At 41.0% G+C, this 19,498-nt stretch overlaps 1 protein-coding gene across 3 annotated transcripts in view; it reads left to right on the top strand.

Annotated features, from left to right (window-relative positions):
- The window catches only part of LOC139760043 (uncharacterized), a 300,444-nt gene that overhangs the window by 79,890 nt on the left and 201,056 nt on the right, over nucleotides 1–19,498 (top strand). For all 3 annotated transcript variants that reach the window (XM_071682807.1, XM_071682799.1, XM_071682788.1), the window contains one exon: nucleotides 14,253–14,352. In XM_071682807.1, the coding sequence (XP_071538908.1) occupies nucleotides 14,253–14,352 (100 nt within the window). The remainder of the gene's footprint in view (nucleotides 1–14,252; nucleotides 14,353–19,498) is intronic.

Below are 19,498 nucleotides of genomic sequence, written 5' to 3'. Positions count from 1 at the left end.
ACTGACTCATTTCCCAAGCTCTCTCATCCACAACAGACTGCATACTTACCCCTCTTTCCAAAACTCTTGCATTCACCTCTAAAAACCCCATCCATAAACAAATTAAGCAACCATGGAGACATCATGCACCCCTGCCGCAAACCAATAGTCACTGAGAACCAATCACTTTCCTCTCTTCCTACACGTACACATGCCTTACATCCTCGATAAAAACTTTTCACTGCTTCTAACAACTTACCTCCCACACCATATATTCTTAATACCTTCCACAGAGCATCTCTATCAACTCTATCATATGCCTTCTCCAGATATATAAATGTTACATACAAATCCATCTGCTTTTCTAAGTATTTCTCACATACATTCTTCAAAGCAAACACCTGATCCACACATCCTCTACCACTTCTGAAACCACACTGCTCTTCCCCAATCTGATGCTTTGTGCATGCCTTCACCCTCTCAATCAATACCTTCCCATATAATTTCCCAGGAATACTCAACAAACTTATACCTCTGTAATTTGAGCACTCACTCTTATCCCCTTTGCCTTTGTACAAGATATTATCCTCCAATCACCCTTTGTGAATGACCTGTAAGGTATCAACAGCAGTTGCTCATTTTGGGCCTACCATTACTTCTGAGCAACCACTACCTGGCTGATGTGTTGACGTGTCTCCTTCCTGCAACTTAGAGCTCAAAATTTTTGTTTTAGATTGCAAGCACCAACCCAGGGCATTCACAGAAAGTAAAGGGAAGCTTTTCAAAAAGGAAGGGAAGGCCAAGCAGGTTAAACAAACTGGAAAATTGCTTAGATGGACACACCCTTGCAGAGAAAGACATATGTAATTCTTCAAAAATCAACCTTTTTTTTCTTCTTTGTACTTATCCTAAGAGCATGAGAGCATATCCACATGAAGGAAAAGGGTTAGAGAAAACTTTTCACTCAGACTAACTCTGAGGCACATGTAAACTTCAAAGGTGAGCTAAGGAACTCTGGAAAACTGTTTCTTCTGTAGAAAGAATCTGTCATATGGTAGACCCATATCATCTAGACTAAGGTACCATTTTAATGAAGATGGAAGAAGTTTGCTTTGCTGAAATCTTAACTAGGTTTGTTTCAACAAATGGTTCCTAAGGAAGGTTGAGGTAGATTGATTTTGTAAGAGTTTACACATCACCAAAACTTAATGCTAATTTGGCTTTTTTTTTAAACATGAAATAGATATATAGAAGCATAAATTGGTTGCAAAAATTATTTTGCCATCCTTTAAAAAGTTCTTTAGCCCCTTAATATCCCATTGAGTTATTCTTTCTAACTCCCTGAATTCATATTTTTCAGGTTGTTTAAAAAGTATAGTTAACCTCAGTTTTAAAGATATTCATAATATAATGAAAAAGAAATTATTTTCACCCACTTCTTTAACTAGGATCATATGTGGAAGTTTTGTCAATGTTTTCAGCACAATGCATCAAAAAGTATGAAAGTTAGGCCTGAGTGTCATGTGAGTTGCCACTGCATGTGCTCTATCTTTCTTTTTATCTATACTGAAATATCGATTACGGATCATTATTATGTTTATTCTAATATTCTTTTCTTGTTACTCAGTGTCATTCATTTTGTCATAACAGCAAAACTATAAAAGTTTGTAAAATTACACACCTCACCAGTCTTACAGTCTTGTAAAGGTAAGGTGAGCATTGGCAACACTGTCTCAACTTTTGCTGGAAAACCTTTTCCTTCCTCTTCTTGGTCAACCTTTAGATGATGAAAGAGTTTATGTTTATCAAATCACTCTCCGCGTGATCTAAAGACAGATCATCATTGTCAGACGATTCAGGATCATCTGCCTGGTCTGCTAAACGCTCCTCTGTTTCCTTCCTTGAAAACTCATACAAGTGTGCTCCCATTGGCATGGCTGGAGAAAAACTGACTGGGGAGAATTCATTGTGTTCTGCCATTCAGCCACCACAAAAGACTTGAAATCAAGGCATGAAACTTGATATGTAAACATCTGCCATCCAAAAGACATCACCCAGCTTGCATGAATATCTGTCTGGAGATGTGAAGGGGTTGAACTATATTCATTAACACTGTTTTTTAAAATTCCTCCAATACATTTATTTCTCCATTTTTTTTTATATCATAATACTTTGTTGTGCCCACATACACATGTATATACATACACATCCACACACGCACATCCCACCATTCACAACCCTTTCTAATCTGCCCACCACCCACACTTCTCATGCCACAAGCATCTTTTGCACAAGCCATCACTGCTTTCCTAAATACATCCCATTCCTCCCCCACTTCCCTTTTGTCCTTTGCTCTCACCTTTTTCCATTCTGCACTCAGTCTCTCCTGGTACTTCCTCACACAAGTCTCCTTCTCAAGCCCACTTACTCTCACCACTCTCTTCACCCCAACATTCTCTCTTCTTTTCTGAAAACTTCTACAAATCTTTACCTTTACCTCTACAAGACAATGATCAGACATCCCTCCAGTTGCACCTCTCAGCACATAAACATCCAAAAGTCTCTCTTTCACATGCCTATCAATTAACATGTAATCCAATATCGCTCTCTGGCCATCTCTCCTACTTATATACGTATACTTGAGTACATCTTTCTTTTCAAACCAGGTATTATTCCCAATCACCAGTCCTTTTTCAGCACGTAAATCTACAAGCTCCTCACCATTTCCATTTACAACACTGAACACCCCATGTACACCAATTATTCCCTCAACTGCCACATTACCCACCTTTCCATTCTTTATTTATTTATTTATTTTGCTTTGTCGTTGTCTCCCGCGTTTGCAAGGTAGCGCAAGGAAACAGACGAAAGAAATGGCACAACCCACCCCCATACACAATGTACACACACACACGCCCACACACGCAAATATATATACCTATACATCTCAATGTACACGTATATATATACACACACAGACACATACATATATACCCATGCACACAATTCACACTGTCTGCCCCTATTCATTCCCATCGTCACCTCGCCACACATGGAATACCATCCCCCTCCCCCCTCATGTGTGCGAGGTAGCACTAGGAAAAGACAACAAAGGCCCCATTCGTTCACACTCAGTCTCCAGCTGTCACGCAATAATGCCCGAAACCACAGCTCCCTTTCCACATCCAGGCCCCACACAACTTTCCATGGTTTACCCCAGACGCTTCACATGCCCTGATTCAATCCACTGACAGCACGTCAACCCCGGTATACCACATCGATCCAATTCACTCTATTCCTTGCCCGCCTTTCACCCTCCTGCATGTTCAGGCCCCGACCACACAAAATCTTTTTCACTCCATCTTTCCACCTCCAATTTGGTCTCCCATTTCTCCTCGTTCCCTCCACCTCCGACACGTATAAACTCTTGGTCGATCTTTCCTCACTCATTCTCTCCATGTGCCCAAACCATTTCAAGACACCCTCTTCTGCTCTCTCAACCACGCTCTTTTTATTTCCACACATCTCTCTTACCCTTACATTACTTACTCGATCAAACCACCTCACACCACACATTGTCCTCAAACATCTCATTTCCAACACATCCTCCCTCCTGCACACAACTCTATCCATAGCCCACGCCTCGCAACCATACAACATTGTTGGAACCACTATTCCTTCAAACATACCCATTTTTGCTTTCCGAGATAATGTTCTCGACTTCCACACATTCTTCAAGGCTCCCAGGATTTTCGCCCCCTCCCCCACCCTATGATTCACTTCCACTTCCATGGTTCCATCCGCTGCCAGATCCACTCCCAGATATCTAAAACACTTTACTTCCTCCAGTTTTTCTCCATTCAAACTTACCTCCCAGTTGACTTGACCCTCAACCCTACTGTACCTAATAACCTTGCTCTTATTCACATTTACTCTTAACTTTCTTCTTTCACACACTTTACCAAACTCAGTCACCAGCTTCTGCAGTTTCTCACATGAATCAGCCACCAGCGCTGTATCATCAGCGAACAACAACTGACTCACTTCCCAAGCTCTCTCATCCACAATAGACTTCATACTTGCCCCTCTTTCCAAAACGCTTGCATTCACCTCCCTAACAACCCCATCCATAAACAAATTAAACAACCATGGAGACATCACACACCCCTGCCGCAAACCTACATTCACTGAGAACCAATCACTTTCCTCTCTTCCTACACGTACACATGCCTTACATCCTCGATAAAAACTTTTCACTGCTTCTAACAACTTGCCTCCCACACCATATAATCTTAATACCTTCCACAGAGCATCTCTATCAACTCTATCATATGCCTTCTCCAGATCCATAAATGCTACATACAAATCCATTTGCTTTTCTAAGTATTTCTCACATACATTCTTCAAAGCAAACACCTGATCCACACATCCTCTACCACTTCTGAAACCACACTGCTCTTCCCCAATCTGATGCTCTGTACATGCCTTCACCCTTTCAATCAATACCCTCCCATATAATTTCCCAGGAATACTCAACAAACTTATACCTCTGTAATTTGAGGACTCACTCTTATCCCCTTTGCCTTTGTACAATGGCACTATTCACGCATTCCGCCAATCCTCAGGCACCTCACCATGAGTCATACATACATTAAATAACCTTACCAACCAGTCAACAATACAGTCACCCCCTTTTTTAATAAATTCCACTGCAATACCATCCAAACCTGCTGCCTTGCTGGCTTTCATCTTCCGCAAAGCTTTTACTACCTCTTCTCTGTTTACCAAATCATTTTCCCTAACCCTCTCACTTTGCACACCACCTCGACCAAAACACCCTATATCTGCCACTCTATCATCAAACACATTCAACAAACCTTCAAAATACTCACTCCATCTCCTTCTCACATCACCACTACTTGTTATCACCTCCCCATTTGCGCCCTTCACTGAAGTTCCCATTTGCTCCCTTGTCTTATGCACTTTATTTACCTCCTTCCAGAACATCTTTTTATTCTCCCTAAAATTTAATGATACTCTCTCACCCCAACTCTCATTTGCCCTCTTTTTCACCTCTTGCACCTTTCTCCTGACATCCTGTCTCTTATTATGTAAAATTATGTAAAATATGCTTCTCTCTGAGAATCATATTTTATGGGATACTGGCAGTACATGTTCCATGGTAATATTGTGGGTGCAGGTGTCACATACTGAAGCAGTTCCCCTCTCCAGCAAGTGATTATGAATGAACACATAGTGAGCAGTTCTAAGTCAACCAAGAATTATCTCGAACTGGTGATTCCTGTTGAAAGAGGAAGGCCATACTTCGACACCTTTATTTTCTATAGTTATTATTTTTGGCTTTCAATACCCATCTACCTTGCCATTTACACCAACATTCTTCTTTTCTTTCTTTCATTCTTATTTGCTGTTTCTCATGTTAACGAGGTTGTGCCAGGAACAAACAAAGAAGAGCCTCATTTGCTCACATCCATTCATGCTGCCATGTGTAATGCACCAAAACCACAGTGCATTATCCACAACCAGGCCCCATATACCTCTCCATGGTTCCTCCAGCTGCTTCATAAGCCTGGTTCAGTCTATTGAGAGCACATAACCCCTATAATACTGTGTTGCTGTGATTCACTCTATCCTATGCTTTTTTTTCACTCCACCCTCCCATCTCCAGTTTAGTCCCCCTTTCTCCTTGTTTCCTTCACTTCTGACATGTGCATCCTCTTTATCCACCTCTTTTCACTCATTATCACTATATGTCCAAAATATATCAGCATGCTGTATTCAGCTCTTCTCAGCTACACTTCTCATTATCACACCTCTCTTACCCTTTTATTAGTTTCTCAACCAAATCACCTTTCATCACATACTTTCCTTAAGTTTGTTTCCAACACATCCACACACCTGTGCACACCTTTGTCTGTAGCCAATGCCTTGCATCCATACTACATCACTGAATGCTATGCCTTTATACATACCCATCTTTTCCCCCCAATTAATAACCTGTCTTTCCCCGCATTCCTTTGCCCCTCACCCCACACAGTGTTTCACTTAACCCAAACTCAGACATCAGCTTCTACAGTTTCTCAGTCAACTCTACTGTCAGTACTTTGTCATCAGCAAACAACAACTGATTCACTTCCTGTTCCACCTCATTCCTTACTGATGACATATACGCCCGTGTCCAAGACCCTTGCATTTACCTCCCAGAGTAAGCAAAATGATTGGATCAGAAACTAATCAGTTAGGGATACAAAAAGACTAAAGCAGCACAATTTATAGATGGACAGAAGTGAACATAAAGGAATTTAATAAAGATTTATTTGAGTAAATAATTTATGGCTCAGAGAAAGATTCATTAGTAGTGCCATATAAAGGCAGGGAAAGATTCATTAGTAGTCCCATATAAAGGCCTGACAGGGATACTGATAGAAAGAGGGCCAGATTTTAAAGAATTAGTTGTCCTCATAAATGAGAAATTAGATTTCAGTGAGCATAATAAGATTACTGTGTCATGTCATCATTGAGTGGTACTTTTGAGAACTTTCTCTTTAAGAGATTGAAACCTACTGATGATAATGCTCAATGTATATATGAGAAGCAAAGTTGAATACTTTTTTGTTGTATGGTCTCCAACCTAATGATTAGAAATTTACAAATTAGAAAGACATCAGAAGCACTTCAAAGGGAGATGGAACATATGGACTACCACAAAAGGTTAAAAGCAGTCCAAATATATAGCGTAGAAAAAACGTATATGATCATTTACACATAATAACAAATTGAAGCTATAAAGGAAAATGAAAGCCTCTCATCAGGGAATATGCAGATTTGTTAGGTCAGCAAGAATACTGTGGAACATACTGAACATAAATCAGACAAAAATATATGAAGCTAGAATGATTAGTCAGTTTAATGTCAGAAGAGATAAAACATGCATGAAACAACAGAAATATATAAAAGAAAACTTGATATGTGGTTGAAATCAACCCCAGGTGAACCAAGAATTAATGAATATACAATGCAGGTAGCAACTGAGAACAGGCATAAACAAAGCAAGGCATGAGGTGAGCACTTCTTGCTGGCACAACCATCCTAGCTAAATCTCATTGTAAATACTTTTCGGTAGGTACACCACCCCATACATGAACAAATTAAAGAGCCAGGATGTCATCATGCACCCTTGCCATATACCAGCCTTCACGTCGAACAACTCTACTTTCTTCCTACTCACACATATGCCTTACAGTCTTGATAAAAACTCCTCAATGTTTCTGGTATCTTTCCTTCTGCACCATATGTCTGTAAGACCTTTCATGTATTTTCTCTAGATTCATAAATGACACTCACAAATCCTACCATTTCTCTAAGCATTTCTCATACACATTCATTAAAGCAAGCACCAGATCATCACATCCACTACCACTCCCAAAACCACATTGTTCTTCCCCAGTCTGATGCTTTTTCATGCCTTCAATCTATCGTTTACCACTCTCCCATATAACTTACCTGGTACTCTCAGTGAACTTATGCCTATGTAGTACAAATACTCACTTTTGTCCCCCTTACCTTTATATGGTGCCACTATACATGCATTCTGCCAGTCCTCAGGCACTTCACCCTGATCCATACGTGTATTAGAAAGTTTAACAAACCAATCATCATCGCATTTATACCCGTTCTTAAGAATTTCAACTGAAGTACCATCCACTCCAGCTGCCTTACCATGATTCCTTTACACAAGGTTTTCACTGTCTCTCCTCTTTTGACCAAATCACTTCCATGACTCTCTCCCTTTACATACCTCCCTGACTCAAACACGCTACATCTGCCACTTTATCATCAAACACATTCAGCAGTCCTTCTTTTTATTTTCCCTGAAGTTTACTAATACTTGTTAGTTCCAACTCTACCATCTTTATCAACCCTTGCATCATCTTTGCCTCCTGCTGATGTCCTTGAACATTATTCAGTAATTTGCATTCCTTCCCTATAATTTTTGCTAATACATCTCTCTTTTTTCACGAACAACTTTATTTCAACATCATGCCACTTACTATATTTTTGCTCCAGCCATCCTCCCACCTTCCGTATGGCACATACTTCTCTTGCACATTGCAACACTGCTTCCTTAAATACCTGGTTTACCACATCGTTCCAATTCACTCTGTTTCTTGCACGCCTTTCACCCACCTGTATGTTCGGGCGCCAGTTACTCAAAATCTATTTCACTCCATTCTTCCACTTCCAATTTGATCTCCTGCTTCCCCTTGTTCCCTCCACCTCTAACACATATATCCTCTTTGTCAACCTTTTCTCTCTCATTCTCTCCATCTGTCCAAACCATTTCAACACACCCTTTTTGCTCCCTCAACCACACAGTTTTATTTCTACACATCTCTCTTACCTTTTCATTACTTATCAAACCACCTCACACCATATATTGTTCTCAAACATTTCATTTCCAACATATCCACCCTCCTCCATACAACTCTGTATGTAGCCCACTCGCAACCATATAATATTGTTGGAACTACTATTCCTTCCAACATGCCCATTTTTGCCTCTCAAAATAACGTTCTGTCTTTCCACTCCATTCTTCATTGCTCCCAGAACCTTTACCACCTTACCTCACCCAATGACTCACTTCTGCTTCCATGGTTCCATTAGCTGCCAAGTCCACTTCACTTTCTCCATTTACCTCCCTAACCACACCATCCATAAACAACTTATGCTACCATGGGGACAGCACACATCCTTGGCGGAGACCAACTTTCACTAGGAACCAGTCACTCCCCTCTCTTCCTACTGGTACACAAGCCTTACACCCTTGATAGAAACCTCTCACTGCTTTTAGCATTTTACCTTCCACAAAGCATCTCTATCAACCCTGTCATATATCATCTCCAAATCCATAAATGCTACACACAAATCCATCTGTTTTTCTAAGTATTTCTCTCATTTATTCTTCAAAGTAAACACCTGATCCACACTTCCTCTACCACTTCTAAAACCACACTGCTCCTCCCCAATCTGATGCTCTGTACATGCCTTTACTCTCTCAGTCAATACCCTCCCATACAATTTTCCAGGAATACTCAACAAGCTTATGCCTTTGTAGTTTGAACACTCACCTTTGTCCCCTTTTCCTTTGTACAATTGCTTTATGCATGCATTCTACCAAACCTCAGGCATTTCAGTGTGATCCATACATATATCGAATATCCTTACCAGCCAATTTCATCTTCTGCAAAGCTCTCACTGCCTCTTCTCTCCCCAAACCATTCTCCCTGACCTCACTTTGCACACCACTCCAACCAAAACCCCTGCATCTGCCACTCTGTCATCAAACAGCTCCAACAAACTTTCAGAATACTTAGTCCATCTTCTCACTTCATCACTACCTGTTATCACTTTCTCCCTTTCCCCCTTCACCAATGTTGCAATTTGTTCTTTTATCTTACTCAAGTTGTTTACCTCCTTCCAGAACATCTTTTATTCTCTCAAGAGTTTGATGATACTCTCTCACCCAGCTCTCATTTGCCCTCTTTATCAATCCTTGCACTTCCTCTTGACCTCCTGCCGCTTTCTCTTATACATCTCCCAGTCTTTTGCACTCCTTCCTTACAAGTATCATCCAAATGTTTATCTTTTCTCTTTCACTAAGAACTTTACTTTTTCATGCCACCACTCACTTCCCTTTCTAATCTACTGACCTCCCACCTTTCTCATGCCACATGCATCTCTTGCACATGCCATCACTGCTTCCCTGAGTACTTCCCGTTCCTCACCCACTCTCCTCATGTCATTTCCTCTCACCTTTTGCCATTCTACACTCAGTCTCTCCTGTTACCTCCTCACACTAAGTCTACTTTCCAGCTTACTTTCACATCTCTCTTCTCTCCAGCATTCTTCTTTTTTGAAAGCCTCTACAAATCTTCACCTTTTCCTTCACAAGGTCATGATCAAGCATCCCACCAGCTGCCCCTCTTAGCATATTGACATCCAAAAGTCTTTCTTTTACATACCTATCATTTAACACATAATCTGATAATGCCATTTAACCATTTCTCCTGCTCACATATATATACTTATGTATATCTCTCTTTTTGACCAGGTAAACTATTAGAGGCAGTAAGAAGTTTTTATCAAAGCTGTAAGGCATGTGTATGCTTAGGAAGAGAGGAGATTGATTGGTTCCAAGTGAAGATCAGTCTATGGCAGAGGTGTATGATGTCTCCATGGTTGTTTAATTTGTTATTGTTTATGGATGAGGTGGTGAGGGAGGTAAATGCAAGAAACTTGGGGAGAGGGGTGAGTATGAAGTCTGTATGAGATGAAAAGGCCTGGGAAATAAGTCAGTTGTTGTTCACCGATGATATAGCATTGGAGGCTGATTTGAGTGAGAAACTGCAGAAGTTGGTGGCTTAGTTTGGAAGAGTTGTGAATGGAGAAAGTTGAGAGTAAATGTGAATAAAAGCAAGGTTATTTGGTTTAGCAGGGTTGAGGGATAAGTTACTTTGGAAATAAGTTTGAAAGGAAAAAAATTGGAGGAAGTGTTTTAGATATTTGGGAGTGGACTTAGCAGCAAATGGAACCATGGAAGCAGAAATGAATCATGTGCTGGGGTAAGGGGCAAATGTTCATGGAGCATTGAAAAATGTGTGGAAAAAGAGAACATTATCTTGGAGTGCAAAAATGGGTTTGTTTAAAGGAATAGTATTTTTTTTCTTTTTTTATTATAGTTTGTCGCTGTCTCTTGCGTTAGCGAGGTAGAGTAAGGAAGCATGAAAGAATGGCCCAACCCAACCACATACACATGTATATACATACACGTCCACACATGCACATATACATACCTATACATTTCAATGAATACATATGTGTACATACACAGACATATACATATATACACATACGAATAAAGTGCATATGAACGCGCACCTTCATAGAACATACAAACCTCCAACAGCCTGTGCCTGCCTCTTGCACAGGGGTCCCGGGTTCGATCCTGGCTGTTGGAGGTTTGTATGTTCTATGAAGGTGCGCGTCCATATGCACTTTATTCGTATTTATATACCTCCGCGTTGTACAGTTAAGTTCGGTAAAACGCTATCAGCTGGCTATGTGCGTCTGATCAGAAATAACCGGTATAGACCCCGTTGCTCACCATTGTGAGACGAAGGGTATTCGAGTACTTAGTATTTCGAATAGTTGTTTCCTGTTATACAGTCCCATAGCCTAGCGGTTACATGCCTGCCTCTTGCACAGGGGTCCTGGGTTCGATCCTGGCTGTTGGAGGTTTGTATGTTCTATGAAGGTGCACGTTCATATGCACTTTATTCGTATTCATATACCTCCGCGTTGTACAGTTAAGTTCGGTAAAACGCTATCAGCTGGCTATGTGCGTCTGTTCGGAAATAACTGGTATAGACCCCGTTGCTCACCATTGTGAGACGAAGGGTATTCGAGTACTTAGTATTTCGAATAGTTGTTTCCTGTTATACAGTCCCATAGCCTAGCGGTTACATGCCTGCCTCTTGCACAGGGGTCCCGGGTTCGATCCTGGCTGTTGGAGGTTTGTATGTTCTATGAAGGTGCGCATTCATATGCACTTTATTCGTATTCATATACCTCCACATTGTACAGTTAGGTTCGGTAAAACGCTATCAGCTAGCTATGTGCGTCTGTTCGGAAATAACCGGTATAGACCCCGTTGCTCACCATTGTGAGACGAAGGGTATTCGAGTACTTAGTATTTCGAATAGTTGTTTCCTATTATACAGTCCCATAGCCTAGCGGTTACATGCCTGCCTCTTGCACAGGGGTCCTGGGTTCGATCCTGGCTGTTGGAGGTTTGTATGATATATACACATGTACATGATTCATACTTGCTGCCTTTATTCATTCCCATCGCCACTCTGCCATTAATGAAATGACAACCCCCTCCCCTGCATGTGCATGAGGTAGCACTAGGAAAAGACAACAAAGGCCACACTCGTTCACACTCAGTCTCTAGCTGTCATGTATAATGCACCGAAAGCACAACTCCCTTTCCACATCCAGGCCCCACAGAACTTTCCATGGTTTACCCCAGATGCTTTACATGCCCTGGTTCAATCCATTGACAGCACATCGACCCCGGTATACCACATCATTCTAGTTCACTCTATTCTTTGCACACCTTTCACCTTCCTGCATGTTCAGGCCCCAATCACTCAAAATCTTTTTCACTCCATCTTTCCACCTCCAATTTGGTCTCCCACTTCTCCTCGTTCTCTCCACTGACACGTATATCCTCTTTGTCAATCTTTCCTCACTCTTTCTCTCCATGTGACCAAGCCATTTCAAAATACCCTCTTCTGCTCTCTCAACTCCACTCTTTTTATTACCACAGATCTCTCTTACCCTTTCATTACTTACTCGATCAAACCACCTCACACCACATATTATCCTCAAGCATCTCATTTCCAACACATCCACCCTCCTCTTCACAACTCTATCTATAGCCCATGCCTTGCAACCATATAACATTGTTGGAACCACTATTCCTTCAAACATACCCATTTTTGCCTTCCACACATTTTTCAACGCTCCCAGAACTTTTGCCCCCCTCCCCCACCCTGTGACCCACTTCTGCTTCCATGGTTCCATCCGCTGCCAAATCCACTCCCAGATATCTAAAATACTTCACTTCCTCCAGTTTTTCTCCATTCAAACTTACCTCCCAATTGATTTGTCCCTCAACCCTACTGTACCGAATAACCTTGCTCTTATTCACATTTACTCTCAGCTTTCTTCTTTCACACACATTACCAAACTCAGTCACCACATTCTGCAGTTTCTCACATGAATCAGTCACCAGCGCTGTATCATCAGCGAACAACAACTGACTCACTTCCTAATCTCTCTCATCCACAACAGACTGCATACTTGCCCCCTCTCTCCAAAACTTTTGCATTCACCTCCCTAACAACCCCATCCATAAACAAATTAAACAACCATGGAGACATCACACACCCCTGCCGCAAACCGACATTCACTGTGAACCAGTCACTTTCCTGTCTTCCTACTCATACACATGCCATACATCTTTGATAAAAACTTTTCACTGCTTCTAACAACTTGCCTCCCACACCATATATTCTTAATACCTTCCACAGAGCATCTCTATCAGTTCTATCATATTCCTTCTCCAGATCCATAAATGCTACATACAAATCCATTTGTATTTCTAAGTATTTCTCACATACATTCTTCAAAGCAAACACCTGACCCACACATCCTCTACCACTTCTGAAACCACACTGCTCTTCCCCAATCTGATGCTCTGTACATACCTTCACCCTCTGAAAGTACCCAGTTCATTGACCAGCACTTAGGGGAGGATGAACATCTAGTTTGACTGTGGAACCAACTGCCTCAACCAGGATCTGAAACTGTGCGCTCACCCTGAATGTACCAATAATGCTAAAGAACTTGCATAGCTAGTCTCAGGCATTTTTAGTATTGCATCTTTATAATACCAGCTCTTTTGCAATTTTGCAGAGTTCATAGTTATTTCTTAACCATTGCTTATTGTTGTACATACATTCTAATTTTGCTGTCTTACCCATCTTAATTATCTCAATTGCTTTCTTTCTTAGATCAGGGTAGCTTTTCAAGGGGATTTTCTATATAGTGTTGTTGAGGAGTAAAAATGAATGAATTTTATGAATAAGAATTTTGAGGGTACAGAATTTAGTTGTAAATGACACTATTGTTCTTTTCTTGTCCCTCTTTGTTCTTCTAATTGTTAATTCTTTTCTTTGTAGTTTTTCTAGGATTTCTAGGATTTACATTTGGATGAGAGATGAGCAATTATACATTGTTTTGCACATCACCTATCCTATGTGTGTAATTTTTTATGAGTGTATGTTCCCTTTTCAGTGGATTGTGTCATTCTGTTCAGATCATTGAGACTGAACCCAGATAAATTATGTCTATGTGGGTTTGGTGAAAATTTAAATTTTATCCTCCAACTTTTATAAAATCAATCATTATCATGGGTTATGCAAACTGAATTTTACTGTTAGAAGCTGTCACTGACAGGAAGTATTAAAAGTTTTGCTGGATAATTGCTTGTTCTTGGTATAAATTGTGGATGTGAAGCCATTTTTTTTTGAGGTCTGGAAATTGATACCTTTGGACAGTGACATGATAGAATGTACATACTTCAAGATGCTTCTCTCATTCCCTGATGTTGGATTTTGTTGCAGGTATCCCTTTTGGTTGGTGATGGGGATGACAGCAGTGATGGAGCACTCCTGATGATGGTATCCTCCAACTCTAACTCAATACATAACTCTCTATCCCTTGGTAAGGAATAGAATGTAGTCTTTTATTGTAACCGCATGTTCATAGTTATAAGAATTACTGTTTTGGGTTTTGATGAGTGAAAGCTTTGCAGAAGATGATATCTGGCAAGGTGGCATGTTTCGATGGTATTACAGTGGAATTTATTAAAAAATGGGGTTACTGTATTGTTGATTGGTTGGTAAGGATATTCAGTGTATGTATGGACCATGGTGAAGTGCCTGAGGATTGGCAGAATGCTTGCATAGTGCCATTGTACAAAGACAATGCGATAAAGGTGAGTGTTCAAACTACAGAGATATAAGTTTCTTGAGTATTCCTGGGAAATTATATGGGAGGGTATTGATTAAGATGTTGAAGGCATGGTCTGAGCATAAGACTAGGGAAGAGCAGTGTGGTTTCAGAAGTGGTAGAGGATGTATGGATCAGGTGTTTGCTTTGAAGAATGTGTATGAGAAATACTTTGAAAAACAGGTGGATTTGTATGTAGGTAGCATTTCTGGATCTGGAGAATGCATACGATAGGATTGATAGAGATGCTTTGTTGGAAGGTCTAAAGGGTATATGGTGTGGGAGGTAAGTTGCTAGAAGCAGTGAAAAGATTTTACCAAGGATGTAAGGCATGTAGAAAGAGGAGAGTGATTGGTTCCCAGTGAATGTCAGTCTATACAGGGGTGTGTGTTTATGGATGGGATGGTTAGGGAGGTAAGTGCAAGATGTTCTGTCAGTGGACTGAACCAGGGCATGTAAAATGTATGGGGTAAACCATGTACAGGTCTGTGGGGCCTGGATGTGGATAGGGAGCTATGGTTTCAGTGCATTATATATGACAGATAGAGACTAAGTGTGAATGAATGTGACCTTCAATGTCTGTTTTCGAGGTGCTATGTTGCTGAAGCAGGGGGTAGCGATGCTGTTTCCTGTGGGATGGGGTAGCACCAGGAATGGATGAAGGCAAGCAAGTATGAATATGTACATGTGTATATATGTATATGTCTGTGTATGTTTATGTATATGAGGATTGGCGGAATGCATGTATAGTACCATTGTACAAAGGTAAATGGGATAAAGGTGAGTGTGCAAATTACAGAGGCATGAGTTTGTTGAGTATTCCTGGGAAATTTTATGGGAGGGTATTGATTGAGAGGGCATGTACAAAGCATCAGATTGGGGAAGAGCAGTGTGGTTTCAGAAGTGGTAGAGGATGTGTGGATCAGATGTTTCTTTTGAAGAATGTATGTGAGAAATAATTATAAAAATATGGATTTGTATGTAGCATTTATGGATCTGGAGAAGGCACATGATGGGGTTAATAGAGATGTTATGTGTAAGGTCTTAAGAGTATATGGTGTTAGAGGTAAGTTGTTAGAAGTAGTGAAAAGTTTTTACCAAGGATGTAAGGCATGTATACAAGTAGGAAGAGAGGAAAGTGATTGGTTCCCAGTAAATGTCGGTTTGCGGGAGGGGTGCGTGATGTCTCCATGGTTGTTTGATTTGTTTATGGATGGGGTGTTTAGGGAGGTGAATGCAAGAGTTTTGGACAGAGGGGCAAGTATGCAATCTGTTGTGGATGAGAGGGCTTGGGAAGTGAGTCAGTTGTTGTTCGCTGATGATACAGCACTGATAGCTGATTCAGGTGAGAAACTGCAGAAGGTGGTGACTGAGTTTGGTAAAGTGTGTGAAAGGAGAAAGTTGAAGTAAATGTGAATAAGAGCAAGGTTATTAGGTTCAGTAGGGTTGAGGGACAAGTTCATTGGAAGGTAAGTTTAAATGGAGAAAAATTGGGGTAAGTGAAGTGTTTTAGATATCTGGGTTTGGACTTAGCAGCAGATGGAATCATGAAAGCAGAAGTGAGTCACATTGTGGGAGAGGGAGCGAAGGTTCTGGGAGAGTTGAAGAATGTTTGGATGCGAGAACGTTATCTCAGAGAGCAAAAATGGGTATGTTTGAAGGAATAGTGGTTTCAACAATGTTATCTGGTTGCAAGGCATGGGCTATAGATAGGATTGTGCAGAGGAAGGTGGATGTGTTGGAAATGAAATGTTTGAGGACAATATGTGGTGTGATGTGATATGATTGAGTAAGTAATGAAAAGGTAAGAGAGATGTGAGGAAAGATTGACAAAGAGGATATATGTATCAGAGGCAGAGGGAAGAAGGAGAAGTGGGAGACCAAGCTGGAGGTGGAAGGAAAGTGAAAAAGATTTTGAGTGCTTGGGGCCTGAACTTATAGGAGGGTGAAAGGTGTGCAAGGAATAGAGTGAATTGGAACAATGTGGTATACTAGGGTTGACATGCTGTCAGTGGATTGAACTAGGGCATGTGAAGCATCTGGGGTAAACCATGGAAAGTTCTGTAGGGCCTGGATGTGGAAAGGGAGCTGTGGTTTCGGTGCATTATACATGACAGCTAGAGACTGAGTGTGAACGAATGTGGCCTTTTTGTCTGTTTCTGGCACTGTTTCTCTGGAAGGGGGATGCTATTTTGTGTGTGGCGGGGTGGCGATGGGAATGGATGCAGGCAGCAAGTATGGATATGTACATGTGTATATATGTATATGTCTGTGTATGTATATGTATGTATATGCTGAAATGTATGTGTGCGTGTGTGCGCGTTCATGTATATACATGTGTATGTGGGTGGGGTCATTCTTCATCTGTTTCCTTGTGCTACCTCACTAATGCAGGAGACAGTGGTTAAGTATAGTAAATAAATATGAATAATGTAATAGTAAATAAATAATGAAGAATGTATGTGAGAAATACTTAGAAAAGCAAATGGATTTGTATGTAACATTTATGGATCTGGAGAAGGCATATGAGAGAGTTGATAGAGATGCTCTGTGGAAAGTATTAAGAATATATGGTGTGGGGGGGGGCAAGTTGTTAGAAGCAGTGAAAAGTTTTTATTGAGGATGTAAGGCATGTATACGAGTAGGAAGAGAGGAAAGTGATTGGTTTTCAGTGAATGTTGGTTTGCGGCAGGGGTGTGTGATGTCTCCATGGTTGTTTAATTTGTTTATGGATGAGGTTGTTAGGGAGGTAGGGAGGTGAATGCAAGAGTTTTGGAGAGAGGGACAAGTATGCAGTCTGTTGTGGATGAGAGAGCTTGTGAAGTGAGTCAGTTGTTGTTCGCTGATGACACAGCACTGGTGGCTGATTTGTGTGAGAAACTGCAGAAGATGGTGACTGAGTTTGTTAAAGTGTGTGAAAGAAGAAAGCTGAGAGTAGATGTGAATAAGAGCAAGGTTATTAGGTACAGTAGGGTTGAGGGACAAGTCACTTGGGAGGTAAGTTTGAATGGAGAAAAACTGGAGGAACTGAAGTGTTTTAGATATCTGGGAGTGGATTTGGCAGCAGATGGAACCATGGAAGCAGAAGTGATCTTAGAATTATGAAATGGAAAAAGAAAAGACAATGGAAAGTTTTTTCATACATATTCGCCATTTCCTGTGTTACTGAGATAGTGTTAAGAACAGAGGACTGATCCTAATAGGTAAAATCCTGCCTTGTCCCCCTTCTCTGTTCCTTCTTTTGAAGAATTAATAAACTGAAGGGGAGGATTTCCAGCCCCCTTCTCTCTTCCCTTTTAGCAGCCTTTTACGACATGCAGGAAATATGTGGGAAGTATTCTTTCTCCCCGATCCTTAGGGATAACATGGTGAAAGTAATAATTAATTTTTGAGAAAGTGAAAGACTTGTCTTTTTAAATGTACCAGGTCATAGTTATTGGGAAAGACATGAGAAAGTAGAGAGTTTTGAGTTGCTGATGGCCACACAATAATCATGTGATGCAGCACCTTCACAAGAATTGTGTGGTCTAGCTAGTGGTAGAGGCACACAAGCAGCCAGCTCTCAAGAGCAAAAAACCAGTATTTTTTTCATACATACTCGCCATTTCCCGTGTTAGCGAGGTAACGTTAAGAATAGAGGACTGAGACTTATAGGGAATATCCTCACTTGGCCCCCTTTTTGTGTTCCTTCTTTTAGTCGCGTTCTACGACATGCAGGGAATACTTGGGAAGTGTTCTTTCTCCCCTATCCCCAGGGATAATATATATAAAAAGAGTGTGGTTGAGGGAGCAGTGGAGGGTGTGTTGAAATGGTTTGGACATATAGAGAGAATGAGTGAGGAAAGATTGACAAAGAGGATATATGTGTCAGAGGTGGAGGGAACAAGGAGAAGTGGGAGACCAAAGTGGAGGTGGAAGGATGATGCTACCTTGCTGGAAGGGGGAAAGGGGGGTAATATTTTGTGTGTGGTGGGGTGGCGACGGGAATGGATGAAGGCAGCAAGTATGAATATGTACATGTGCATGTATGTATATGTATGTATATTTTATTATTTTCTTATACTTTGACGCTGTCTTCTGCATTAGCGAGGTAGCGCAAGATAAAAGAATGGCCCAACCCACCCACATACACATGTATATACATAAACGCCCACACACGCACATATACATACCTATACATTTCAACGTATCTATTTATTTATTTGATGATTTTGCTTTGTCGGTGTCTCCCGCGTTAGCAAGGTAGTGCAAGGAAACAGACGAAAGAATGGCCCAACCTACCCACATACACATGTATGTACATACACGTCCACACACACAAATATACATACCTATACGTCTCAACGTATGCATATATATACACACACAGACATATACATATATACGCATGTTTATAATTCATACTGTCTGCCTTTATTCATTCCCATCGCCACCTTGCCACACATGAAATGAAAACCCCCTCCCCCTCATGTGTGCGAGGTAGCGCTAGGAAAAGACAACAAAGGCCCCATTCGTTCACACTCAGTCTCTAGCTATCATGTAATAATGCACCAAAACCACAGCTCCCTTTCCACATCCAGGCCCCACAAAACTTTCCATGGTTTACCCCAGACACTTTGCATGCCCTGGTTCAATCCATTGACAGCACGTCGACCCCAGTATACCACATCGTTCCAATTCACTCTATTCCTTGCACGCCTTTCACCCTCCTGCATGTTCAGGCCCCGATCACTCAAAATCTTTTTCACTCCATCTTTCCACCTCCAGTTTGGTCTCCCACTTCTCCTCGTTCCCTCCACCTCTGACACAGATATCCTCTTGGTCAATCTTTCCTCACTCATTCTCTCCATGTGACCAA

This window comes from Panulirus ornatus, chromosome 3 (genome assembly GCF_036320965.1).
Source record: "Panulirus ornatus isolate Po-2019 chromosome 3, ASM3632096v1, whole genome shotgun sequence".
Classification (NCBI taxonomy): domain Eukaryota; kingdom Metazoa; phylum Arthropoda; class Malacostraca; order Decapoda; family Palinuridae; genus Panulirus; species Panulirus ornatus.
This window is presented reverse-complemented; position numbering and strand designations above follow the sequence as displayed.